This window comes from Alnus glutinosa, chromosome 13 (genome assembly GCF_958979055.1).
Source record: "Alnus glutinosa chromosome 13, dhAlnGlut1.1, whole genome shotgun sequence".
NCBI lineage: Eukaryota > Viridiplantae > Streptophyta > Magnoliopsida > Fagales > Betulaceae > Alnus > Alnus glutinosa.
In genome coordinates, this window is record NC_084898.1 from 3573471 (window position 1) to 3601400 (window position 27930).

General features: G+C 36.6%; 2 protein-coding genes across 2 annotated transcripts; one reads left to right on the top strand and one right to left on the bottom strand.

Moving 5' to 3' along the window:
- Positions 1-223: 223 nt before the first annotated feature.
- LOC133854115 (protein HAPLESS 2) lies at positions 224-27646 on the bottom strand. Its single transcript, XM_062290159.1, has 20 exons — positions 27317-27646; positions 26481-26627; positions 26018-26106; positions 24157-24196; positions 23423-23480; positions 23267-23327; positions 21941-22019; positions 18749-18883; positions 17191-17385; positions 16639-16719; positions 16196-16296; positions 14970-15087; positions 8745-8777; positions 8553-8646; positions 8354-8442; positions 6756-6871; positions 4599-4699; positions 4035-4482; positions 3107-3239; positions 224-1402 (listed from the first exon to the last, which is right to left on the bottom strand). The coding sequence occupies exons 1-18, from the start codon at positions 27491-27493 to the stop codon at positions 4058-4060; spliced, it is 2139 nt and encodes a 712-aa protein (XP_062146143.1). The 5' UTR covers positions 27494-27646; the 3' UTR covers positions 224-1402; positions 3107-3239; positions 4035-4057.
- On the top strand, positions 614-3950 carry LOC133854116 (cytochrome P450 87A3). Its single transcript, XM_062290160.1, has 9 exons — positions 614-807; positions 1089-1410; positions 1510-1659; positions 2188-2439; positions 2532-2621; positions 2943-3021; positions 3100-3206; positions 3309-3436; positions 3510-3950. Exons 1-9 carry the CDS (start codon positions 614-616, stop codon positions 3634-3636), a joined length of 1449 nt encoding a protein of 482 aa, XP_062146144.1. The 3' UTR covers positions 3637-3950.
- Positions 27647-27930: the final 284 nt, after the last annotated feature.

Here is a 27930-nt window from a genome sequence, read left to right on the forward strand (position 1 = left end):
CTTTCTAGTATTTTATGGTCCATTGACGATTGATTTTCATACTTCATTTTGGTCAGTAAGCTCTTCCCAAAATCACCTTAAAAAAATGCCATTTGGCTGCCTCGTGCTCCTTTGGTTTAGTGTTAGATGTACGTTAAACCATAACCAAACAAATCATCCACGCGCACAGAGAGAGAGAGAGAGAGAGAGGAAGCATCCTGTAACTTTCATCATAGTCATGCAAGGCTCTTAACACAAACTTTCATAGCTTTCCGTTGACAAAGGATAGTGGGTGTTCTAGACAGAGTCTACCATAATCTATTCTATATATAGATCCCCAACAACTAGGAAAACTTTATATTATTTTTCTAAATAGTTGTAAAAGTTCTGGCCTGACTATTTAAGAAGATCTCCTGGTTTCTAAGATACATGCCAGCACTTTCTGCTCCTCCCTGTCTATACTTCTTCTTCTTCCCACGTTTCCAACCTCAAAATCCTTCTCATTTCTGGCAATCTTAGCCTCTCCCATTTCTTTTTCTGTAAAAACCCTTCACACCATTGTGCTTATTTCTTCCATTCAAGATCGTTTATTTTTTCTTCTGAGCTTCATTCAGTAACTCATTAACTAAGCAAGATGTGGGCTTTCTGCATTGGAGCTCTGCTAATCATAAGCATCACAAATTGGGTTTACAGCTGGAGAAATCCCCGATGCAAAGGAAAACTCCCACCAGGCTCAATGGGCCTGCCACTCCTTGGAGAGACCCTCCAGTTCTTCTCTCCCAACACTTCTTCTGGCGTTCCTCCGTTTATCAAAGAAAGGATGGATAGGTAAACTTTCTGATAACTCACCATTTTTTCCTATCAAAGGATATTGCATTTAGGGGCAACAATTCGTGATGGCATGTCAGGTTTGGGTCTCGTCCAGTTACAGTATAAAACTATATATGTTAATATTGACCCGACTCATTTAATCAAACGTGTAAGACCCCACAACTCTACCCCACTAATTTTGTGTTGAGTTCGTGGTGTCAAAAAAATTGTCAGCTCTAACTGCATTTTCGCATTTTCTTGTTGCTGTTATCCTTCTGATAACGCATTTTACATTCCAGGTATGGGCCGATATTCAGGACAAATTTGGTCGGACGACCGGTGGTGATATCAACGGACCCGGATCTCAATCACTTCGTCTTCCAACAAGAGGGGAACTTGTTCCAAAGCTGGTACCCGGAAACATTCACAGAGATTTTTGGACGACAGAATGTGGGTTCCTTACATGGGTTCATGTACAAGTACCTGAAGAACATGGTGCTGAATCTCTTTGGTCCTGAAAGCCTGAAAAAGATGCTCCCTGAAGTTGAACAGGCGGCTACCAGAAGATTACACCGGTGGTCATGTCAGGACGCCGTTGAATTAAAAGACGCAACTGCAAGTGTAATTTCAGGCTAACCATTATTTCTTTTCCATTAAAGAATCAGCAGATAATTTGTTGTTAATCCAGGCCTAATAATAATAATACTTTGATCTTTTCAGATGATTTTTGATCTGACTGCAAAGAAACTAATCAGTTATGAAGCAGATAAATCCTCAGAGAATCTAAGGGAGAACTTCGTTGCATTCATACGGGGATTAATTTCCTTCCCTTTGGACATTCCTGGCACGGCTTATCACAAATGTTTACAGGTAAAATCATGAACAAATCAGGCTAACCAAGGTCCAAGTTTTTTTTCCTAACTGTTAAAAGCTTTTGGGATTTAACATGGTATCATCGTAGTTGAAGTTCCGAGTTCTAATCTTGACTTTATAGTTTATCCTACATTTTAATTAAAATAGTCCATGTGTACGTGAGGGAGAATATTAGAATATTAATGAGTAATGTTATTTAGTAGACTCTTATATAACTACTGCCATAAAACTTGATAATGTGGCAGTAAAAATCAGTCTTTGAATCAGGCTCCTTTAAAAAAATAAAAATAAAAATTAAGGGCTGATGTTCCCTGCTACGTCATTCCAGTTGTATGACAGTCGTATAACAATCTAGTAAATAGAATTACTCAATATGAATAAAGTAACTAAATTCCCCATTTCCTATCGGCTTAATGTTTTTTGATGAGTGGTGCTGTATGCCCAATAGACCTTTAATTATAGATTGATTTTCCTAAACAACCTTTTGTTATGTTTCTTGGTCTTGACTATTGAATTTTTTCTCAGGGTAGGAAAAGGGCAATGGGAATGCTGAAGAGCATGCTACAGAAAAGACGGGCAATGCCCAGGAAGCAGCAAAGTGATTTTTTTGACTATGTTGTTGAAGAGGTTAAAAAAGAGGGAACAATTCTCACAGAAGAAATCGCTCTGGATTTGATGTTTGTGCTACTGTTTGCCAGCTTTGAAACAACCTCCCTGGCTCTAACTTTAGCAATCAAGTTTCTTTCAGACCATCCTCTAGTGCTGAAGCAATTAACAGTCAGTGAAGTAGTCTGAATTATTGCTTTCACAACCTTCATTGTCACCCCACCAACTAACAATGCTCTCTACATGTTTCTACCTTCTGATAGGAAGAGCATGAGACAATTCTTAACAAACGGGAAAATGCTGATTCTGGGCTTACATGGAAAGAATACAAATCAATGACATTTACATTCCAGGTAGGTCAAGCACTTTCAGTTTTTGTCTTAGAAAATACTAAAAGATCATTCCAAACCCGTCAGGGTGCAGCCTAGTGGTCAAAAGATGGGCTTGGGATGAGCCGTAGAGTTAGACATCCTAAGTTCGATTCCGCACTAGAGTTTTTTTGGATTACTTGATACACGGTTCTTGTGAGTGGGGTTGTGTATCCGGAGTTTACTCCTCAGGGGTGAGTCCGAAGGGCCCTGCCTTAGTGAGGTTCCATGTCATAAAAAAATACTAAAAATCATTCCTATATGTATGTAGCTCTGTTCTATGAATTGACAAAGTTCAACTTGCAGTTCATAAATGAAACAGTGAGATTAGCAAATATAGTTCCAGGGATCTTCCGCAAAGTACTGAGAGATATTCAGTTTAAAGGTATGAGTTCACAGAATACAAGTCATATCAGTTGAAAAGTACACCCAATATGACATATTTATGCAAATATTGATGCAGGATATACCATTCCAGCAGGTTGGGCCATTATGGTCTGTCCCCCAGCTGTACACTTGAACCCTGCAAAATATGAAGATCCCCTAACTTTCAATCCATGGAGATGGGAGGTGGGTCATCAATTTTTCGAGAACATTCAATTGCTGCAATTAGACATGTTAGATCACCAATTGTCCCAAAAGCTTAAACTGATAAGAAATTGTGGCAAATAGGGAGTGGAATTAAATGGTGCATCCAAGCATTTCATGGCTTTCGGTGGTGGCATTAGGTTCTGTGTTGGAACCGAGTTCACTAAGGTGCAAATGGCAGTGTTTCTCCATTGTCTGGTAACAAAGTACAGGTAACTGTCCTAAAATCTGTGTGTGTGTGTTTGAGAGACGGAGTTATTAACCTATTTACATATGAACTTCCAGGTGGCAAACAATCAAAGGAGGAAATATTGTTCGAACTCCTGGTTTACAATTTCCAAATGGTTTTCACATTCAGCTCCGGAAGAAGGATACAAGGAAACAGGACACAACTCTACATAATCGAAGCTGAGCAATGCACAGGCAAGTCATTTGTGTGGCTAAAGACAATACTAAAGCTTCCAGCTTGGCGCCATACCCACCAGGATCACTGGGCTCAAGCTGCAGAGGACATTAATCAACAATACATTCAGAGGAGAACCATTATAATGGTCTCTCCACTGACAATGATCATGCTATGCTTTTGCACTAGATCTCATACATAGTTTGTATTTAACGTATCTCGACATATAATTGTGGAAGAGAGAAAAAAAAAAAAGGTTAATCCAATATACAAAAACTCGTTAGACTTAATTTCCTTGTAAGAATTAGTGTAAATGTTTCGTTGTCATCTTCTTTTTTCTTCCCCCCCACCCTGTGAAAAAAAAAAAGGGAAGAATGAAAATTTGTATTATACGGCTTTAACATTACCGAAATATCAATTTGAAATTCGACTATTCTCCCCGCTTAGCATGAAGATTAAACTGGGTGTCATTCAGCAGCCCCCGTTTGCGCTTGTGAAATTCATCTTGTCTTCCCTTTTTCCATCGCTGAGTGGTACTTAAATTCTTACTGTGGCCATGCTTGTGTTTGTCCTTATGAACATGATGGAGATAGTGATAATAATCAGTGTCTCTGTTGGAATGGTTGTGCCTTCTTTCATGGTAAATGCTTCTTCGCTTATATTGAGGACCATGCTTGTGGTGCCTTGGCTGCTGCTCATGATGTTTATTAACATGAATGTGAGGGTGGTCAAAATCAACTCTGTGCCTCCGGATTCCCCTGCTACTCTGGTAATCAGCCCCAAAATGATCTTCCCACCAGTCATAAAGAGGATCAAAGAGTCCCTTTTGATGCAAAAGCCATAGTAGCACAAGCACTGCAACTCGAGCAGAGTCTATAATGTATAATTTGCTTTTTCTATGGAACATTTACTTCTCTGGTTAAAAAATTGAAAAACAAAACAAAAAAACAAAAGAGAAGAAGAAGGTTTACCAGTTGGGAAAATTGCCAAAAGTAGACCAAACATTACTATCCAACTCATACATATATACTGTATGTGACACCTGAAGTCAAAAAATCCATAGCATTTCCTTCTGCGCTCCAAAAAATCATGGAATATCAGTAACTGAACTTCCAGAACATAATGCATACATACAAATATGCATTAGTACAAGCGCGCGCGTGGACACAGGTGAAATTAATATAACAGCTGCAGTATGTAACAAACAAAATAAACCCCCCCCCCCCCCCCCCCCTTCTTCTTTTTTCTTTTTAAAGTTTTTCTGGAATGAACCTCAAAACTTCAAAAAATTTGGGAGGGAAATTGGTCCCACCATGCATAATAGAAAATTATTCTATACCTCTGAAACAATACTCCTACCTCTCGCATGAATGAGGGATCCAACTATGAAATTTATCGATAGAATCCACTAAGATGTAAGAGGAGGGAATATTGTTCTCAGAATACTAAATAATTAGTAAGTATAATATGGATCTCCAATTTTTGTCTTCAAGGAAGCCTTTCTTGGTGCGTTTAAAATAGCTTCCAAATAAGAAAAGAAAGTAAACTTCCAAACTTATTAAAAGAAAAAGGTGAACCTATATATGGTGCCAGGGCCGGCTCGTCCATAAGGCGAGTTAGGCAGTCGCCTAAGGCCCCTCGAAAATAGGTTTGTTCAAGAAAAGAAAAAAAAAAAAAAAACCTAATCTTAATCTGAAACAATTTTTTCTAGTGGAATAGGCCCCAAAGATAAGTTTGTTTGAAAAAAAAAAAAGAAGCCCAATCATAATCTGAATGGTTTTGAAAAAAATAAAAGAAGCATGATCTCTTATTTAGAAACCCTTTAACTTCAATAGAAAAATAAATAGTTAGAGGCTCAAGAACACAACAATTAATACCAACAAAAAAAAAAAAAACTTTTTCTCTCCTATTTAGAAGACTCAACTAAAAACATGTGGACTACAAGGAAGCCAATGAAGAGAGTGGGCCCACTAAAAGAGACTTATTGAAATAAAATCATAACTCTACAAAAATAACCATCATTGAGAGGGCCCATGTAAAAAGGCCTTGTTTAAAATTATCACCTTAGGCCCCAAATTATATCGAGCCGGCCCTGTATGGTGCATCTAATTGTGTCAAAAACTCTACATTCTCATTCTAAATTCAATTTTTAGGTTTATCATTTTTACACCTCGCATTAATATTACCATGTACAAATTTCCATACCATCAATATCATGCTCTAAAAATAAGATCATGAATAAAACAGTCACCCATAAAATTCTGTTGGTAAGATTTCCATACCATCAATACCATGAATAGATTGATCATATACATATTAATTATCACGATGTCATAGCATATAGAATTTCAAAAATTATGTAACTCAACAAAGCCTGGAAAGTAAAATTACATGGATTTCAAACTCTGTGGTTTTCAACTGTTCAGGATTTTCTGCGCACATTTTTTTCTTGTTGCCATTTAGCTATATCTAGGCTTTTTATCCTCTACTCATAATCAGCACTAAGAGAGCTCAACAAAGCCTGGAAATTCAAACTACTTGGGACTTTCTACACATGACATTTAGCCATATCTAGGCCCTTATCTCCTACTTAAAAATAGACTTTTGACCAAGCATACCCCAAAATAAGTAGAAAATTTCTATCCCTCAAATATCCAGATATATTGAAAGATCTGATTCCAAATCCTTAAATCTGAATGACTTAAACTCATTAGTACATAGGTATAAGAAAAGATAAACTCACGAATCCGACACTGTTAACAGTCTATATAGGCTTCTTTCAACTCACTAAATTTGACAAGTACGAGTTTGTTATTTCACAAAAGGATATAAGAAGTAACCTCATTCTTACCAAATGAAGCTTTCTTTTGCCTAAAAACTATGCGACTTATTACATATATCAGCAGAGACTGAAATTCACAAGTAATAAAAATCCCACAGAACAATCCTTCATTGCCATTAATGCAAATACATATATGGAAAAGAAGCTCGAAGACGAGGAGCAATATTCAGGAAACGGAGAAGAATTCTAAGATATTTTTATTTCTGTTTTCCTTCTAGAACAAGTGCCTGCAAGACATATATATATCTATATATATATATATATAGAAAAATAAAATAAAAGGTACCTGCAAGTTTTTCCTGTGATAAAGTCTACCAAACTTTTCCATAGTTTATTCCAAATGCTTTCAATAGACTCAAAGAAACCATTTATACTACTCTTTGGTGGTTGAAAAGGAGTACTCTGCAACAAAATAATGATTAACGTCACTCTTGATATCACATAATCTGCCACAAAAGTACGTGGGGACTCCTAAGCATCACTTGATTTTTTTTATTGTCTGATTTTCCACCTAAACAAATTCCAAATTTACTAAATTTAGTGTCTTAATAGAAACTTTAGGCACATAACAATTTGTAACACAAGTGTTCTACTTAAAAAAAAAAAAAAAAAACTACTTGCAATTCTACGCACAATCGAAAAATATACAATCTTCGGTCTACATGTATTTTCACAATAAAAAAATACATATAGCCCTCTCCTAAGCAAGAATTGGATGGTTTGTGTGTAGCATTGGATGGTTTCCCCAACGTTGTCATTAACAACAGTACCTTATTTATCACTACTTACAAAAACACTCTATGATGTGTTTCCCCCAAATCTGAAAAGGTGTGGAAAAACTGGTAAAATTTCTCCTGGCACATTTGCATATGACATGGAATTCAGGGGCCCTCCTGTTTTCCTTTTTCTTCCCCCTTTTTCTCTGCTAGGGAAGATGGAACATGATAGTCCTCTCTAAATTTTATTTTATTATTATTATTTTTTTTTTTTACTTTTCTTGAGGCCAAGACAACAGTCCTGAATAGATTTTGAAAGCAGAGAAGAGAATGAGTTGCTTCTTGTTTATCTGCCATAAATTTAGTGGAAAGCATCTTTTCTTTGGCGTGTCTCTTCCAAGTCCATAAAGCTTATATCCATCACATCCATAGACAAATAGATTAAGCGGTAAATAGGGGGTAAAGGAGTCAGTGGTATTGCAATCAACTAAATCTTCTGACCTAGCATAAAAAAACCATATTTGGTCTGACTATATTACCAATGTAGTCAAGAACATAAATTGAAACCGGTGCTTTTGTCAGTCTCTTCCTTGTTGCGTTAACAATTTAGAGTTGCCTTAACACTTCCTCACTTTTTTTTTTCAATCAAAGATTACTTTGAGGAATTCACAAACAATTCTGTAGTTTTGAACCAAATGCAGCGTATTCTATAACGTTCGTGAACTCTGTAATTTTTTTTTTTTGTTTGTATATTAGTTTTTTAGTGAACAAAACTCCATTCTCAAAGATGAATATCCAGCCAAACTTTTCCAGGTTAACAACATCCTAGAATATCCTTTCTATACTGAACAACTACTAGAGCCACATAATCTTTTTTAATTCTCAAGCTTTATTTACAGTATAAATCAAATAAGTTGGACAAAAGGCTTCGTTAAAAAAAGAAAAAAATCTACTATCATGTTACAGCAACATGCAACAATAATCCAAAGACACCTATATTAATTCTTACATCCTCAAGCTGTAAATAGATATTTCTTTCCTCTCATACTTTGATCAATTTTAAGGTCCCTTCTTCATGATACTTTTTTTAATTTTTTTGCATAGTTTTCCTATCTCAAGGAAAGGAAGATGTACTAAACAAATCATATTCTCGAGACTACCACCAAACCTGTGATCCGTTGTCAAGAACAGTAGATGTAGTAGTAAATTGGCACTCAGCTCTATCAACTTCGTTAAAATTAGAATCCTTTAGTATAGCTGCATTAAAGCATGATAATTGACCAATATTTAGTTTATGCCGCCACCTTACTGATCATTACCAAAAAGAGCAGCCCATGATTCCACCAAAATTCTAGCATTTATCATACCTGCACATACATATTTTGCAGCTTGATCGGTAGTTGGGTAGAGTTTAAATGATCGATTTGTAATTTCTTTCGGCTTCATAATAAAGAATTGTTCCTGAAACCGTCTAAACTTTCAAAAACAGTATCCTTCATGACTGATAATAATAATAATGCTGAGAAACTTGGATTGAAAAAAGAAAAAGAAAAAGGTACCTCCATGATTGTGACGTCTCTTGTGCAATCAAACTGAAAAAAGGAAAACTTCATCACAAATGAAATAACAGGTTGCATTCTCCAAGGCCATAGTTACAATACAGCTCCACAAAATTTATAATTATTTTCATAGAAATTTTCCATCCATTGTTGTAGTTCATTTTTATATAATTTCTTCAAGCTACCTTACTGTATTGCTACTCAACAAGAAATGTATATAGTTGATACATAGTGTAAATTGCTAATCACATTCAAGCAAATGTCCATGAGGTTTCTTTATTTTTCTTCTTGAGATCATGAACATTCTAGTTCAGAAAACTTCAATTTCTTCTTCTTACAGTAGTCAAAACCACAAGCAAGCAGTGAAGGAACTGCATAGCAGATAAAACCAATTCAGTCTATTTGAAATTTCATCAATGAACCAAGATGTCAAAACAATTTTAGAGAATGTAATGTGACCATTTCCATTTATGGAAGGGACACAAAGAATTCAACATAAAATCTTTCATGATAACATCAATCTCGTGCTCCACAAAACTATAAGCACATATTACATAATACTAAACTTCTAGTAGCTGATAATCCCAACATTGTCAATTGGATTGAATGACCCTCTTCTATGCTAATCAATAAAATAACTATCACCAGTCAAGGCTAAATCTAAGGCACCAATCAAGGCTCAATCTATGCTAACATCCCCCCTCAAATTGATGTTGGTTGATCAAGAAGCATCAATTTGCCCACAAGAAACTGATGGCGCTGGCGTGTCAAGGCCTTGGTGAAGACGTCAGCGATCTGGAGATTAGTAGAAACATGAGGGAGAGATATAACACAAGTGTCCACGGCTTCTCGAATAGAATGACAGTCTACTTCAATATGCTTGGTACGCTCATGATAAACAGGATTAGCAGCGATTCGAATGGCACTAGTATTATCAGCATGAAGAGGAGTAGAATCAGCTTGAGGAAAACCAAGTTCAGCCAGAAGCCCACGAAGCCAAACAATCTCAGAACAAGCAGCAGACATTGCTCGGTATTCGGATTCAGTAGAGGATTTAGAGATGCGAGCTTGTTTCTTACTCTTCCAAGAGATCAAAGAGTCACCAAGAAACATACACCAACCTGTGACAGACCTCCTAGTATCAGGACATCCGGCCCAATCAGCATCACTATATGCAACCAGGCGAAGCGGAGAGTCAGTCGGAAAGAACAACCCACGACCAAGTGATCCCCGAAGATATCTGATAATGCGGCGAACAGCAGCTAAATGAAGATGGCGTGGAGTTTGCAGAAACTGGCTAACCTGCTGAACAGCAAAGGAAATATCAGGCCTAGTAATAGTCAAATAGTTCAAGCTTCCTACCAATTGTCGGAACATAGTGGGATCAGCAAGGAGATCACCCTCCTCACTTCGATATTTCACATTGACCTCCATAGGTGTATCTACCGAAGGTGAATCCTGAAGACCCGCTAGCTCAATCAAATCCTGGGTATATTTGTGCTAATTCAAGAATATACCTGAAGAATCCCTGTGTACTTCCAAACCCAAAAAATACTTAAGAGAACCAAGATCTTTCATATGAAAAGAAGTCTGAAGATTTTGCTTGAGATGTCCAATCAAGGTGGAGTCAGTGCCAGTAATGACAATATCATCTACATATACAAGTAAGTTAACAAGACCAGTCGGAGTCTTGCACAGAAACAAAGAAGAGTCATATTGGCTTTGAACAAAAGATAGGCGAAGCAAAGTAGACTTGAATTTTTCAAACCATGCCCGAGGAGCTTGTTTCAAGCCATAGAGGGACCGCTTTAGCTTACACACAGCGGAAGATGGGGAAGAAAATAAGCCCGGAGGAGGATGCATGTAAATGTCCTCCTTGAGATCACCATGAAGAAAAGCATTTTTGACATCCATCTGGTGAAGGAGCCAGCCTTGAGAGGAGGCAATAGACAGAATAGTGCGCACTGTAGTCATCTTTGCCACCGGAGCAAATGTCTCCTCACAGTCCACCCCATATTCTTGCCGATTCCCAAGAGCAACTAAGCGTGCCTTATACCTGTTCAGAGTCCCATCAGAGCGTAGCTTAACTGAGAAAACCCATTTACAATCAATGGCTTTAACAGTAGCGGGGCAAGGTACCACTTCCCATGTATGATTGTCCTGGAGAGCCTGGAGTTCTTCATCCATCGCTTTCCGCCAACACTCATGTTTAACAGCCTCCGAAAAGGATGTAGGTATGGAAATAGACGACAAAGTAGTGTTAAAGGAAGTGTCATAATCACCATACCTCTCAGGAGGACGTACGAAACGGGTAGATCGTCGAAGACCAGGGTCAGGAGGCATGGAAGAACTGATCGGATCTGTCTCGGATGTCATTTCCATCTCAGGAGAAGTTGTCAGAGGAGTGTCAGATGAAGGATCAGCCTCAGGAAGGGGCAAAGTTGGTCGACGTCGAGTATACACAAGTCCGGGTTTAAACCGGTCAGGAACTGGAGGCAAATCATCAAAACAAGGTAGACTACTAATCTTAGGCAACGACTCAACAGGTGTAGGAAAGAAAAATTGATTCTCAAAGAAAACAACATTACGGGATATACGAAATTTGTTAGCGCATGAATCATAGCAAACATAACCTTTGTGAGAAATACTATAACCCATAAAGGCACATTTAACAGACTGAGCCGAGAGTTTGTGACGTTCATGAGAAGGTAAATGAACAAAACAAACACATCCAAAAGTATGCATATTAAGATAGCTAGGATGCTGATGATATAAACGGTAATATGGAGAATCAAAGTTCAATACCTGAGAAGGCAGTCTATTAATTAAGTAAACTGCAGTAGATAATGCCTCAACCCAGAATTTAGAAGGGACAGATGATTCAAGCAATAAAGTGCGAACAACATCTAAGAGGTGTCGGTTCTTTCGTTCCGCCATCCCATTTTGTTGAGGAGTGTAAGGACAAGAACGCTGAGAGACAATGCCCTTGTGATGTAAGAAATCATGAAATGCGCGGGACATGTATTCTCCACCAGAATCAGACCTCAATATTTTAATACATGTAGAGAATTGATTCTCAATATATGCAACAAAGTTCTGAAAAACAGATAGGACCTCAGATTTGGCCCGAAGAAAATAGACCCAAGTATACCGACTGAAATCATCTATAAATGTCACAAAATATTTATATCGAGCATGAGAAATTACGGGAGAAATGCCCCACACATCACTATGCACAATGTCAAAGCATTTAGAAGCACGACTACCATGGGAAGGAAACAAAAGAGCCTTACTCTTACCAAGTTTGCATACAGAACAATCTAAAGACAACAATTTAGAAACATGATCTTTATTGTCAATCAAACCAGAGTTGAACAGATGAGACAAAATAACAGAGTTAGGATGGCCCAAACGTTTGTGCCATACTGCACTCGGATTATTAATGGTCATACAAGCCAAAGATAAATTACGAGGAATAGAAAATTGCAGTGGAAAGAGTCTGCCAACTTTAGGCCCCTTCGCGAGTATTTTCCCCGACACCTGATCCTGCACAAGACAACCATCACGAGAGAAATGGACATCACAGTTTTTTTCAACTAACTGGCCAACTGAAATAAGATTATTAGACAATCCAGGAGAGACATAAACATCTTGAAATGAAGGATTGATATCCCCTATTTCATCTATAGCTAAGTGACTCCCATTAGCTATCTGTATTTGAGATGAACCAAGATATGGACGAACATTGCACAATGCATCAGAAGATTTGGTCATATGATTGGATGCAGCGGAATCAATAAGCCAAGACTTATGCGAAGTATTACCTTGAAGCCCTAAGGCGGAAAAGGCTGACATAATCATCTGCTGGACCTTCTCAGGTGTAAGACTAGAAGATCCGGCTACAGAAGAAGCCGAGGTCATCCCTGAATCAGAAGTAGTGTGCACTGTAGCCTGATAGGCAGTAGCATGACGAGGTGGAGGTCGAATGGGACATTCTCTGATAAAGTGGCCTGGTTTCTTACAATAGTTGCAAACTTTCTTTACACAATTGGCAGCAATATGACCATACGCCTTGCAGCCATAGCACTGGACATTACGCATATCCTTACCCTTCCCTCTCCCGTAGGCTGCATAGGCAACTGGATTCGGATTGGCATCTTGTTGAAACACAGTCTGCGTGTGAAGACGCTGCTCCTCTCGAAGTAATTCTCCAAAGCAAACATCCAAAGATGGTGATGGATCCCGGTTCATTAAACTGGAGCGAGTAGCCTCAAATTCAGGGCGCAATTTCATCAGAAATTGATCTCTTTTGCTTTGTTCGTGAACATCCTGAACCGCAGGAATAGATGCCGCAGGCACCTTTGCATAAACCACATCAGAGAAATACTCTTGAATTGAGAGATTGCCTTGAGTGAAATTAGCAATCTCATATTCCAATTGAAATCGGCGTGCGGAATTATCCTGGTGATAAACCTTCAGCAGGTATTCCCACATAGTCTTCGCAGTCTTATATGCCCTTAAATTAAGCACAATAAGAGGATCGAGAGACCCTAAAATCCAAGACATTACACGGGCATCCTTAACCTTCCACTTGGCCAACTCCTTGGGCTCTGTAGGTTCGGGCTCACTTCCATCAATTTGGCCCCACAATTCTTTTCCCATAACAAATAGACGAAACTGAAATTCCCAAGTAGAGTAATTTTTTCCAGTAAAACGGACCCCAAAGGAATCACTAGACGACATGATGAAATCCAATCAAAGTGAATAAAAATAAATTCTGATTTACCCACGTGTCAATGGCCTGCTCTCCAACCTCCAAGAAATATTAGTCAAATACTCTCCTGATCAGAACCAGGACCACACGTAGCCAGAGCAAAACCCACTGCCCTTCTCCTTTTACTCTCCTTGTCTTTCCTCTTCTCTGGCCGAAACACAGAGAGACCGAGAGAGTGAGATCAGAGATGAGAAAGAGTGATCGGTTGAGGGATCGGAACCGGTTTTTCGATGGGTCGCCGGTGGTTGATGATGTCGACGCCCGCAGAGACCGTGACTTGTAACACGTCAAACCCGGAGAAGTCCAGATGACCCGAGAGCAGACGGTGGAACCCGAAGCAGATCCGACCAAACCGAAGGTGCGATTTCCGGTTGGACTTGAGTGGGCCGAAACAGGGAGGGAGAGCCGGAGACGACCCGATGAACCCCGTGACCGTCGACGCCGAGGGAACCAGATCGCCGGATCCACGCTCACCACACCAATCGAACACCACTGATATGATCGCACCCCACGAGATTTCTCAATGAACGGTACAACACGCCGAACAGGTCCGGAATCACGGCGAACAGGACCGGAAGCTCAGTCACAACTTCGCAAAAAACTGCCGAAGAACAGTTTTAGAACCCACCGGAAATCACCCTAGAACAGAACCTCCTAGAAACACCCAGAATCACCCGGAAATTGCCGATAATCACCAGAAATTCCAGACCCGCACCAGAAAACACAACTCAGAATATTTTCAGGGCAACAGACAAGATCTGTTCACCGAAACCACCAGGAAAAGAGCACAGCTGAAACACCTAACCCCAGAAACGTAATCAAACAGAACACCAACGAAATATTTTGATACCCACAAACCCAGAGAATTGAAAAACTAAGAAAATCTAATTTAGATGATTTGTGGCTCTGATACCATGTCAATTGGATTGAATGACCCTCTTCTATGCTAATCAATAAAGTAACTATCACCAATCAAGGCTAAATCTAAGGCACCAATCAAGGCTCAATCTATGCTAACAAACATCAGTAGACCATCCTTGTACCAAAATAATGCACTCTATATTTAAATAACATCAATCTTGTGCTCCACAAAACTATAAGCACATATTACATAATACTAAACTTCTAGTAGCTGATAATCCCAACATCAGTAGACCATCCTTGTACCAAAATAATGCACTCTATATTTAAAAAAACCAAGAAGATTCAAAACCAGTATAGAACAACATTGTAGTTATCAAAATATGAAAAGAGGCATTTGAAATTTCATGGTTACATCCTATGTGATTTAATCAACCTAGTGACTATCCAAAAGTAGAAGAACACATCAAAACCTTCCTTAATCCAACTTGGGGAAACCCCCTAGCTAACAAGAAGCTCCATTCTCTCAGCATAAATGAGATAATTGACATTATTACAGGACATGATGAGGAAAACTTCAATAGCAATACCGTTAAACTATATGATGCTTCCACTTCACCAGTATTCTTAGTTGTGATTGTAGCCACTCCGAATTGAGTAAGTGCTTCAAATGTTGGTATGCTGACGCTTAATATTTTTCCAGGACTCCTAAAAAAATATGGAAATATAAAAGGCAGCATAAATGAAGCTTCTTAACATGTCAAAGAATGAAGATCTGCTGAGCTATCAAAAAAAAAAAAAAGGAAAAGACCATTTGGCTTGATTTCTAAACAAATATGGTAATGTTTACAACTACCGGAACAAAAAGTCACACATGTACGCACAAACCCAGGCAAATAAATATGTTAGAATCATGAAGTCTTTGAAGTCATAATAGATAATTAAAACTTGCTCAGTGCTAAATCCAAGTTCTCTCCCATAATCTTCTTCAAAATTGACTCAATGTAACATCTTCAGAGGTATTGACAACTAGTTTGCATGTTCTAAATCTATTATTGTTTCACTCATACAATATATTTAGATTTTAGTCTTAGTGCTGCTAGATTCAAGTCTCTCCCCAATGTTCTTCAGAATACTCAATCTATCATCTCTAGAGATATTGAAAACGAGTTTGGATGTTCTAAATCTTGTACTATATCAGCCATACTTGAAAGGTAAAACTTTCTCAAAGATAAATTCAAGTTCTCTTCCATAATTGTTAAAGTATTGATTAAATAATTAAATTTTCCTCTTCTTATAAGCTTAAGCTTTTAGGATAAGTGGTGATTTAACATAGTATCAAAGCTAAGGTCCTGAGTTTAAAATGGAGTTCTAGCCCATACGTGAGGGGGAGTATTAAAGTATTTATTAAATGATTAAATTTACCTCTTTCTATAAGCTTAACCTTTTGAGATAAGTGGTGAATTAACAATAATCTTCTTCAAAATTTACTCAATGTAACATCTCCAGAAATATTGTAAATGATTTTGGATGTTCTAAATCTCACATTATATCTCTGTTTAAAATCCATAAACCTAAGAAGCTCAAAGGTATTAGAAATAACATTTTCAGGTTCCAATTTAATTCAAAACTTACAAACTAATTTTTGGAAATCAAATAAGCTAAATTGTACTTATATATTATAGTTGACTACTTAGGTTTCATACCAGTTAATAGGATCAAGTGCTTAATAAACTAACAATCCATGAAAAACAGTTTATCTCTGAATCGATACTTCAACTTATAGTAGGCAATGATGTTAGAAAGTAATATTCACCTTTGGTAAACATATTCTATGTCATCTGCACTTAGCTCTATTAGAAGATTTGTATTGAGTACTTCGGTTACTCCTATGGAGAACGAATGAGTCCCTGCATTCTGCACCCAAATCAAAATGATAAATAAAAAGAAATAGCAGACATTCAAAGGTATATGATGTTAGAATATGAATTAAATGATTAAAGTTACCATTTCCTTCAACTAAGTTTTTTGGACAAATGGTGATTAACATGGTATCATAGCAGATGTGTTAAATTTAAACCCTGACTCTACAGTTTACCCTTTATTTTTAATTAAATATTCCATATTTTGTCTAATCCCATATGTGAGGGGAAGTGTTAGAGGATTAATTAAATGATTAAATTTACCCTTTCCAATAAGCTTTAACTTTTAAGACAACTAGTAATTTAATATATAATTCAGAAATTGCTGAAACATAACTGGATGTTGGTTTATCCTTTCAAACCTTCCTTCAACACCATATAGTGGCAACTGATTCCTCTTAATTCGGTTCTGGTCAGCCTGTCAAAAAAAAGGTCTATTCTTAATTTAACTTAATTGTAAGAAAACAACATGTTGACTCAAAAGGAATCACAATCCTCTAAAGTACTTCATTCTAAAAAAATAAAGAGAAAATGACACAATTACAAAACATAAGAAGAATGTCAATGTAGTCTAATAACCTAAATCAGTGTACAGAACAAAATCATATTACCAATACCAGTATCAATGTTTTTAGGATTTGAGTTTGTTCCATTCACAAACATGATAACGCATTCATAATTTGCATAGAAGAAAGATGGAACCCCAACAAATGACTATCATGCTAGACAAGAAAAGGCAAAAAGAAATTGTTTGTGATGCATAGAGAAAGACATTGGCAATAAATTATTAATAGATAATTCATCTTACAAGAATTCTACAATTGTAAAAAAAAAAGTGGCTAATATGAGGAACATAAATTAGAGAAGGTGCTACTTCAATTTGACTAACCTCACGGAAATTCCACAACTGATTATGCAAGCAACTCCAAAATGGTGAAGCGCAAAAGCTTGGCTGCCCATTGAATGCTTCATAACTGACACCAATTTTGTTACATTCAAGGCCATCTAAGGTAAACCTTACTCTCTCAAGCAGCATCCACATAGAAAAATTCCTCCCCAAATCCTGTGGTTGATCACCATCACCCTTCAACAAAAGAAAGAAGCAGCTCTCAGCAATATATAAAACTTTAAACAACTATTCAAGTCCTCACTCAATTAACGTTCAAAAACAATAAACAAATGATAAACTAGTATCATATCTGCCAGCAATTCAACTCAAATGTTCTAGGAGGCATAACCACAGAGAAGTGCCATAGACAGTAAAATTTGTCAACCATGTTATATATGCCACAACTGGTACCTGGGGTAGGTAGTTAAGCTCAATGTTCAAAGAGATATGACAAAAATTTGTATCCTAGAGACTAAAATTTTTCAACCATGTAATGTATGCCACACTTAGGATTTTGGATAAGTAACGACTTTCTAAGAAACTAAAGAAGAAAGGCTCAAAATTAGACCTAGAGGTGAATCTTGCGATCTTGTAACTCAATTTTCAATTTTGTAAAAACTTCCGAAGCATATGTACATTTGGCACTATTTTCTTCCGATCCAGTCATGTCCCATCATGCAGATTCCAACATAAAATTCGGTTGTCTTCCTACAAATAGCATATAAGGTCTTAACCTTATTCCACAATCCAACCAATACCGCAGCTAACTCAGGGACCAGCAAAATAGGTCCTGCTTCTTCAATGCATTCTACCTAGGGCCTTTTCTTTTTTGGGGGGTGGAGTTTAGTAAAGCACTGTAAAATTCCAAGTAAAGCTTACTTCACGCCATATTCCATTCTTTAATCCTATAAGAATATCAGACAATACAACTTGAAAGACACCCTAAATTATACCCCTCACCCTTGAAACATAATGCACATTCTATGCACTATGTCAATATTTACGTAATACATACATTAGTCAGGAGATAATAAAATCAGTTGTAATGTCTAATAATCAGTATAAGAGTTTAACTGGAATAATGCAATATCTGTTCATGGCATCGAATTCTAATTCAAGCTCTAAACCTAATCTGCCAATTTACCAGTTTAACTGGAACGGCACTTTTTTTTTTTTTTTGACTAACTACATTTTATACATTCTTCAGGCGTGTGCTGACTTTCCAACATCTACTTCACTGGAGCTGTAACTTCAAAAGAATGTGCAAAAGCCAACAATACAAATAACAACAATAGCTACAAACAAAGCAAATCGGATATCCCATTTCATAAGATCCTTGTTCAAACTCAGTCCATCTTGGCCCACTTAAAGAGCTAACTACTATTTTTTTTTTATTTTTTTTTATAGTAATTAGCTGAATACAACAATTTTGTTTTATGAAGATGCCAAAAATAAGAAAGAACAACTAGGAAGAACAATAAGGATGTTTTGATCAATATTTTTTTTTCTATCACTTGAAGTCAATGGATATTAATCATATATATATCCATAAGTATACCTGCCTCGGCATTACAAGGTAAAAGTCCTCAAATGTCGGTATATTTGTATATCCAACAAAATCACCAATAAGATTAACCCTTAGGAAATCATCGGTGGATGTTGCTGTTCTGTTTTCAGGACCCACAATCACTTCCTGCTAGCCAAAAAAGGTCAACAAAGTCTCAGTCAATAAAAAAAGTTATAACGTGGACTTTTTGCTCTGATAAAATGAAACACGAAGCAGTAAACTGAAGCTTGAAAATTACATGACTTAACAGTCATTCATCGTTCGTGCATTTACTTCTTAAATTCATTTAAAGGGCGTCAATGTATGTGAAATATTTCCATTTTCAGTCCAGCAAGAATATAAATACAGAAGAAAGATAAAAACATAACAAATAAGGTGAACTGGTGTGATGGGGCGCCAGTTAGTACCACACAGCATTCTCTCTCTGGAAGCCAAAACTAATAGATAGAATGAATGAAATCGTGAGCTGGCCACTCCAATTCAGCTGCCTTTTTTTTTTGGAAGGGTTTATCCAGAAATGTCAGACTTGGAATTTTTCCTAATTTCTATACTAGCTAAGCAACAAATATTTCGTAGTTAATGCCTCCTAGTTTGTTATAAGGCTTTGAATAATTTTCCTTGCCTTACCTCTAATCCTTAATCCATATAAAAATTGAGTTCTTCTCCTCTTCCTATTCACTGCTACTTCACTATACTGGCACTTCTCCAATTAATTTGGGTCTAGGATCAGATATACTGCCCAGCCAGAAAATAGTTGTTTTTCAGCATCATGTTTCCCAATTTAGTCAATATTTGAACCAGATCATGTGGTGTGAAGTCTATTGCAGAAGATGAGCACAAAAAGCTAATTGATATATCTTCTTTGTTAATGGGAGATGAGGAGTGGCTTCAACATTCACCAAGCAATCATTAATTATTATTTTTTTATAAGTATATTTCAAAAAGCACAAAGGGGTGCAAACCCATAGTACACAGGATGTATACATGAAATCCCCAATTCAAAGAGAAAAGAGAGCACATATCTAAAAAATCATATTAAGAATACTCAAGCATAGACTGTATCTTCACTCTAAACATAAACAAGGTTTGTATCACCAACTTTTTCAAGGTAATCTCGTGCATTCCGTTCCCTCAACTTTTTCAAGTCAATCTCGTACATACCAGTCTCACAATCTTCAAAATTGCATGCATTCTGTTCCCTCCATATACACCACATCAAACACAACGGAGCCATTCGCCAGATCGACATCAACGTCCAGTTGCCCTTTTGCCCCCTCCAACTCCCCAACATCTCTTTCACCGATCTCGGCATTACCCACACAACACCAAATAACTACAAGATTGTACTCCACAATTCTGTAGCAACCATACAATGCAGGAACAAATAATCAATGAACTCTCCAGAAATCTTACACATATAGCACCACTCCATCACAATAATATTCTTATTTCGTAAATTGTTCAAAGTTAGAATTTTTCCTAAAGTCGCCGTCCACACAAATGAAGCCACTCTCAAGGGAACCTTGACTACCCAAATACTTTCCGCGGAAAAGAAGATTGTATAGGATTAAATAAAACCTTATAGTAAGACTTTACTTCAGAGGATTTTCTTCACGCTGGAATCCAACAAATTTTATCCTCTCCTTCACACCTTACTTTAAGAGAATACAACATCTCAAAAAATCTAGTAACCACTTCCACCTCCCAATCATGTACAGGTCTAGTAAACAAAATATTCTGCAGAATTGTGCCGTTTTGCCTCTGCATATTCTCCTCCACCCATGCATCCTTGCCACATGCAATAAGAAACAGCTCTGGAAAAAGAGTCTTCAAAGGTAATTCCCCACACAAAACATCATGCCAAAACAAGACTTTAGAACCATCCCAGACCGCATATCTCACATGAGCTGCAAAAGCATCACATCCCCTCCTAATACATTTCCATACTCCTACTCCAAAAGAACCCCCAACCTCCTTAGAGCACCAACCACCCCTCATACTCATATTTAATAGCCACCAACTTTCTCCAAGAGCATCCCTTTCCATAGCAAACCTCCATAGCCATTTACCCATCAAAGCTCTATTACACCAAATCAAATTTTTCACTCCTAACCCCCCCGAGACCTTCGATGAATAAATCATAGACCAATTAACCAAATGAAATTTAAACTCATCTTCAATACCACCCCAAAGGAAATCCCTCTAAAGTTTTTCCAAACAATTAGCCACTCCCACTCTGGAATAGGGAAGAGAGACAAAAAAAAAATATGTAGGTAAACTCAAAAGAGTACTAAGAATCAATGTTAACCTCCCACCCTTAGATAAATACAATCTCTTCCACCCCGCTAATCTATTTTCCATCTTCTCAATAATGCTTTTCCAAATAATAGAATCCTTATACTTAGCACCCAACGGAAGACCCAAATATTTTATAGGAAGTGAAGCTACACCGCACCCAAGGATGCTAGCCAACTCCCCCACATCCCCTACCTCACCTATAGGAACAGTCTCAAATTTAGACATATTGATTTTCAGCCCTGAAACCGCTTCAAAACATAGCAGCAAATATCTCAGATCTCGGAATTGGTCAACATTAGGGTCACAAAAAATCAATGTATCATCTACAAATAATAAATGAGACACCATCATAGCCTCTTGAGATCTCCATCCCATTGAGAGCCCAAAAAGTCACCCACTTTCCACCGTTGCAGATATCATCCAACTTAACGCCTCCATCACGAACACAAACAGTAGCGGAGACAAAGGATCCCCTTGTCATAGACCTCGTGAACTACTAAAAAAACCCTGTAGCGGAGACAAAGGATCCCCTTGTCATAGACCTCGTGAACTACTAAAAAAACCCTGAAGGCGACCCATTGATAATGATAGAGAAACAAACAGTAGAAATACAATGAGCAATCCAACCTCACCATTTCTCCCCAAAACCACATCTCTCCAATAAATAAAGCAGAAACTCCCAATTCCCTCTACATTTGAATTATCCTTATCGAAAAATAAATGTTGCTTTGCCATTCACTGAAGAATCATTGAATTTTCATGTATCTACCATTGTAGATCTCCCTATATGAATTATCTACTTATATCAATGCTTTAGTTTTATCTGCATTGCACGCGATTGTTACTAGCTTAGATAAAGTACAAGGATATTAAGAAACAGCATACCGAAATTTTAGATCCAGTCTTGACCTGAATACGAACACTGAATCCCAATGATCGCTGTCCAATACCAAACACATGGAACCTAAGTACATAAAAAAAATATATATATCTATTAATTCTGCCATAATGCAAAATGGTTTGTGAAATTTAGAATATGACTTAACAAAAAAAATAAAAGAACAAATAATATAAAAACATACGCAGTAGCATGATAATGCAAAATTTTCTATAAGCTGAACCTTCAATCAATAATCCAGGTGTAAGAACTGATAATTATGAGGAGAATAGATAATACCAGACTCACTATGATCTCAATTAGGAGCTTCATCACAAACCATTTTAATTTGGTAAGTCATACACCGACTAAATGTATCATGTTTGATTCTTTATCAAGAGTGTAGCATTATGGGAAAAAAAAAACTGTAACTCAGAAACTATTCTAAGAAACTTCAATTTTTTTTTTTTATAATGGACAATTTATTAAAAAAACACAAGGCTCCCCAAAATACACAGACAGTATACAAAAGAAACTCCTAACTAAAACGAGCAAAAGAAAAACCCAAACAAAACAGCAAAAAAACCCATCCTTCAAACCCAAACACTCAAAACACCAAAAGCCCTCAAACCCGAACCCACACTAGACAGCGTAAGCCTTGCCTTTCCAGTGCCCTAGAGGACGTGCCATAAGCATCATAGTTGATGGAGCATTCTAAATTCAAAAGCTTCCTTCTACCTCTAGACTTAAGGCAAACACCCCTCACCTTCTAAGGGTGATCCTCTTCAATGTCCTCTATCCTCTCACACAAATCCACCACCAAAGCCCAATCCAAGAAAGTTGCAGGGGGTAAAACACCCAACTGAGAGGGAAAATCTCCCAAAAGTTCTCTTCAGTGTCCTCCCCAACCCAAATATCGCCTCCCCAATCCCTCACCACCAACTCCAAAGAAGAGCAACACCAAAACCAACCAGCCACTTCTGGGATTGGACCAATCATGCCTCCTTTTCAGCAGCAAGAGGAGGCTGAACAGACGGCGAGGCCTGGGGGCAATCCAAGCCCAGCACTACCGGGGACAACTGAAAATGGACCACAACAGAAGAGCTTGGCTTGACAACTAAGAAACTTTAAAAATAAGTTGTTAATACAAAATGAAACTTTAAACAATCATATAACCACTAAAAAAAATTATTATTTGACTAAATGCTGATAGATAGACATGTGTTGCCAAAAACAATCAAATATGGCATCCATTTGCTGCTGTAAACATCCAATCCATCATGTCATCAAGAAATTTTCATAGACTGACGAAAAAGGCAACAAAATGGCCATACCAATCACCTGGAAATCGGAGACAATGTGCAGTGTTTGGCTTTCCTTTCATCAACTTGTCAACTAATGAAAACAAAATTTATAATCAATTACCACATAACCATAAGAAGCATCCTGCATAGAAAATTGGAGAATGATGAACAAAAAGAAGCACTTACAAAAGTTTCCACATGATGAAGGCACCCGCCTCTGGGGCCCACAAGGACAACATATTGGCTACGCAGAAAGGGAAAAGAATAAAACACAAACTGGTTAAATACAAATGTGAAAGAAAAATGTAAAAGATGCATAATCAAGAATCAATATCGTAAATAAATGTCTCAATGTAATCCACAGTATTCCTCAAGTGTGGGATATGCAAGTACGATAAAGAGACTTAGAGACAAAAGCTGTAGAGCAAGCAACAGAAATATCACTAACGGAACAATAAAATCAGATATAACTATTATAAATATAATTTAAACCTATCAAGATCACTGTTGCAAAGGTAACTTAAACAGTTCTATTACCTATCAAAATCTTGATCATCAAGGTTAGGAAGATTCTTCAAATCCTCAAGTTTCTAAACATAACATACATGACTATTTTCTACAAAAATACTTCTAGTTCCAAGCATCAACATGATACATACAGCTATTGTCAACAACTGAAGTTTATTAAGAGAATATTTGATTCAAAATTAAGTGAGTATGTGAGGCTATGACTCTAAGGTTCAAACTGCAAAGGATATTGTAAAATGTAAAAAATTATTTTTTCATAACTCCATAGAAATCTCAAGTAAACTTTACTAAGTAGGATAATCATAAAAATTGCTATCAGAAGTATTGTAGATACTAGAAAAGAAAAATGACAACTCCAAAAGCAAATTTAATCCAATATGGTAGAAATGCACCTGGGTATGCTCAATAATGTGACCTTTTTCATCTCGTAACCTAAAAAAAGGCACAGAAACCAGTTAGCTGGCCTTCTGTGAATTTGTAAAGAAACTCATAAATTTGCATGTAGCTTTCTTCACCAAATATATGAACTGAAATTTGGCAAGCACGATCTCAACGGTTAAAAGAAAACAAGCAAGTTAAAATGAAATAGGCTATATAGTTATTCCAAAATCTAACCTTGATAGGAAGATGGCATATTCAATAATTTGTGCATAAAATACCATTGGTACATTGTTAGAGTATAAGGGCAACCGTTTAATATTTCTTATTTAGCAACATATGAAAGATATATAGAAGTCAACCACTTTGGGGTTAATCTCTCTCAAAACACCACATGACAATAGAGACAAGGTAGTGGAGGTCCTTGGTTCAAGTCATGGTGACCCCCATTTTGTTAGTTACCTTTGTTGTGCATGTGTGAGGCCCACAGTTGGGTGGACTTACAAGTGAATGGGAGAGTTAGTTTTTAATTTATTTTTTTTTCAAGTAAAGCATATCATTAAAAGCGCAAATGGGTGCAACCTTAGTACGCATGACTAATCTTCTATGTATGACATTTCAATTTTATCTGATCTCTCGAACGCGTTCGTCTTAATGTATTTATGAGCCTGGCATAAATTGTTGGCCTCCCTCTAGCCAGCAACACCACATACAAATTATTCACCACAATAAGCTAGGACTTAATTGAAATTGATCTGCAATTAAATAAAGATTAAAACATATATTATGGATATTGAATTGTCAAAGCATTTATCAAATACATAGATTCTGGTGATAAAACTTTACACCTGAGTTTAAATATCCTTCACGCTTGCTAAGCAGTATATTGTAACAGATTCTCAATATAACAAACTGATTGCTGAAGCAGACGTCTCAGGCAGAAATTCATGAGCATAAATGCGTGATAATGAAGGAATTATAGCGAAAACTGAAGATGAAAGTTAAGAGTCCATGTCCGAGGTTTGCATATCTAATGACCTTCCAGGCATATGATCTCCAAGCAGACCAGGATAATGTCACTAAACTGCTGAGAGAGATGTACTAATCTAGTCAGAAGCAACGTTTCTACCTTAAGGAAATTTAACATTTGGCCCAAGATAGTGTAAGGTAGTGTATAAGCAGAGTTTGTATACAAGATTGTAAAATCAATTAATATGACTATCAAGCAATAAAAAAAAAAAAAAAAAAAAAAAAGTAGTTAGTTATTTAAAGAAAACTAAATATGACCAAAACTGTCTTTCTTTTTATTTTTTAATTGCGATTAGTAACTTACACACACAAAACTTACGACCTAACCCTTCACCTTTTCTTACAAAGGGAGGACTCGTCAATCGTGCTTGCACTCATTGGCTTTTCTTTTCTTTTCTTTTTTACAACCGAATATATTTTTATATGTTCGCCCAATTATCTATCAAAGCTCTTCCACGTCATGGTTGTGTTTTATCGGTATATGCGAATGAGAATTGATCCCTACACTCATTTCTCACAACAGTCCCACAACAAGCTGATGTGGCTGGTAATATTTTATTATTTTTTTTGTTTTGTTTTCTTTTATTTTTGTAAAAAAATAATAAAATATTATCAGCCACGTCAGCTTGTTGTGGAGCTGTTGTAAGAAATGAGTGTAGGGATCATTTTTCTATGCGAATAAACTGCTAAAATCAAAAGTCCAAAATAGAAGTGCAAACATCAGAATAGCACAATTATTATTTAAACCAACAAATTTTGCACAATAGTTAAAAGATAGACATGGAAAAATCATATTGAGAATGAAAATTAGAATGAAATATCAGGAATAATTTGAAGATTCCTTACCTCTCACATATCTTCACAACTTTTGCATCAGCATTTGCCTCACATTTGCGTGTCTTAACATAAAACTCTTGGGGTTTATAAGAAACATCCTGGAAAAATGCAAATGTTATAACAATTAGAAATCAGGGTATGTAACAAGTAGAAGGTTTACTTAATCAAACCATCTAGCGTGGGCAAAGGTTTAAATTACGGACAACCATATCTCCTAATAACTTTCTCTACTTATCAGATTCACGTAGCAAAACTTTTTGCAGAAGATTTTTATTGTTTTGGACTGCCACAGTTAAAATTAAAATTTCTTGCTCTATATAAAATAAAAAAATCTTTTTGGGATAGAAGAAAATAGATTTAACACTTGGAATATAACAAGTAGTTCTTATAAAATATAGAAAAATGTTCTCAAGCACCACAAACATATATTCACACAGCAACACAACATAAATTAACAAAATCTTTCCCATACTCGTATATATGTTAGCTGATATATGGCGTATGCAGCAGATTTGTTGACCGTTAGCACTGGTGGTATTCGCAGAGTTTGCATCTTGTTAGAAGTTGAGTTCTCCTCCACCTCCACTACTTCCGCCACAATTGAGGCCTCTCCACCACTCTGTACAATCAAAAGACAATTTACATGGAATTTATATATTATTTTTAAGCAATAATACACAGAATAATCTATATTAAATTTCAAGTCTATACAGGCTGACATTTCCGAACGCTACCTCCCTACACTTCACAAATCACTATTCTCAAATTAATTTCAAAAGTATGCTTTATACAGTTTCTATAAAGTGTACAACAACGTTATTAAGAGCTACGAATCAACATCCTCTAGATTTTCTAGGAAAATCCATAATAGAGATCTTAAAATCCTAACCATTATCTTTAAGAACACTGTCAGATTTACCACTAATCTTGAATTAATCTTAAAAGTACCCTTACAACAATTTCAATAAAGTGTAATGCTTAAGACAATGATAGAGATCGCAAATCTTCCGCTTCATTAGATATCCAAAAGACCGTCATTTGTTTCCTTTGATTTCACCCATATATTCGTGATTTACTCTCACCTAGGAATTTACTGGAACTTTGGAATTTTCCTAAATAAATGTAATTTCTCAGTTCTTCTTAGTTGTGAAAATCGCAACGTAGATTTTACCAATCACAACACCAAATGAGCAAAAAAAAAAAATCCACTATTAAATTGGAGTAAAACAATTATAAAAAACTCATAATTAAATTAAACACGAAGTACACAAAATATTACGTTAGGAAAAAAGAAAATAGAAGATTTACAGAGCCACTGGGAACCGCCATGTTCAAGACGATCTTCTTGGTGCAGTTGAGATTATCGGAGTCGGAATTCTTCTCGCACTTCTCGAGCTTCGACTTGGAGAGAATCTGGACTCCGTCAACACCTTCAGGGCCAAGAAAACCGAGAACGAAGATGAGAAACAAAATCCTATGCCCCATTCTCTTAGGGTTTGGGTTCTCGATTACTGGATAGGGTTCGGTTTTCAGTGACTCCTTTTGGTTTGGGATTTCGGAAACTGAATGTGTGAGAGTGAGTGTGAGAGTGAGAGGGAAACGAAAAGAGGGAAACGGTTTTTTGAAACTGCAAATAACGGATTGTTTGGATTATTTGGATTCAAAATTGTTCTTTTCTTGAATTAAAAAAAAAATAAAAAAAATTGTTCTTCTTTTTTTTTTCTTTTTTTTTTAAAAAAAAATATTTTTTCCTCCTTTTTATCCTTTTGGTTGAGGTGGAGTCCGTTCTGGTGATCGTTCTTATATATGAATTTTTGTATTTTATAACCGTCAACCGGAAAAATTAAATTTTTATCTTACAATTATATTGCAATGCTAACCCATCAATTTCATTAATTTTTATCCAATGTACTTCCTTTTGC

Bases quoted from the DNA above. Each gene is read 5' to 3' on its own strand.
- LOC133854116 (XM_062290160.1), top strand. From the start codon at position 614: ATGTGGGCTTTCTGCATTGGAGCTCTGCTAATCATAAGCATCACAAAT. The intron at 3,022-3,099 runs GTATGAGTTCAC...ATATTGATGCAG, and splicing joins GAGAGATATTCAGTTTAAAG to GATATACCATTCCAGCAGGT. The intron at 3,437-3,509 runs GTAACTGTCCTA...ATGAACTTCCAG, and splicing joins TGTCTGGTAACAAAGTACAG to GTGGCAAACAATCAAAGGAG.
- LOC133854115 (XM_062290159.1), bottom strand. From the start codon at position 27,493: ATGGGGCATAGGATTTTGTTTCTCATCTTCGTTCTCGGTTTTCTTGGC. The intron at 24,197-26,017 runs GTAAGGAATCTT...GCCTTTTTTTAG, and splicing joins GTTGTGAAGATATGTGAGAG to GTTACGAGATGAAAAAGGTC. The intron at 17,386-18,748 runs GTATACTTATGG...CTTTTGTTGAAG, and splicing joins ACCTTGTAATGCCGAGGCAG to GGTGATGGTGATCAACCACA.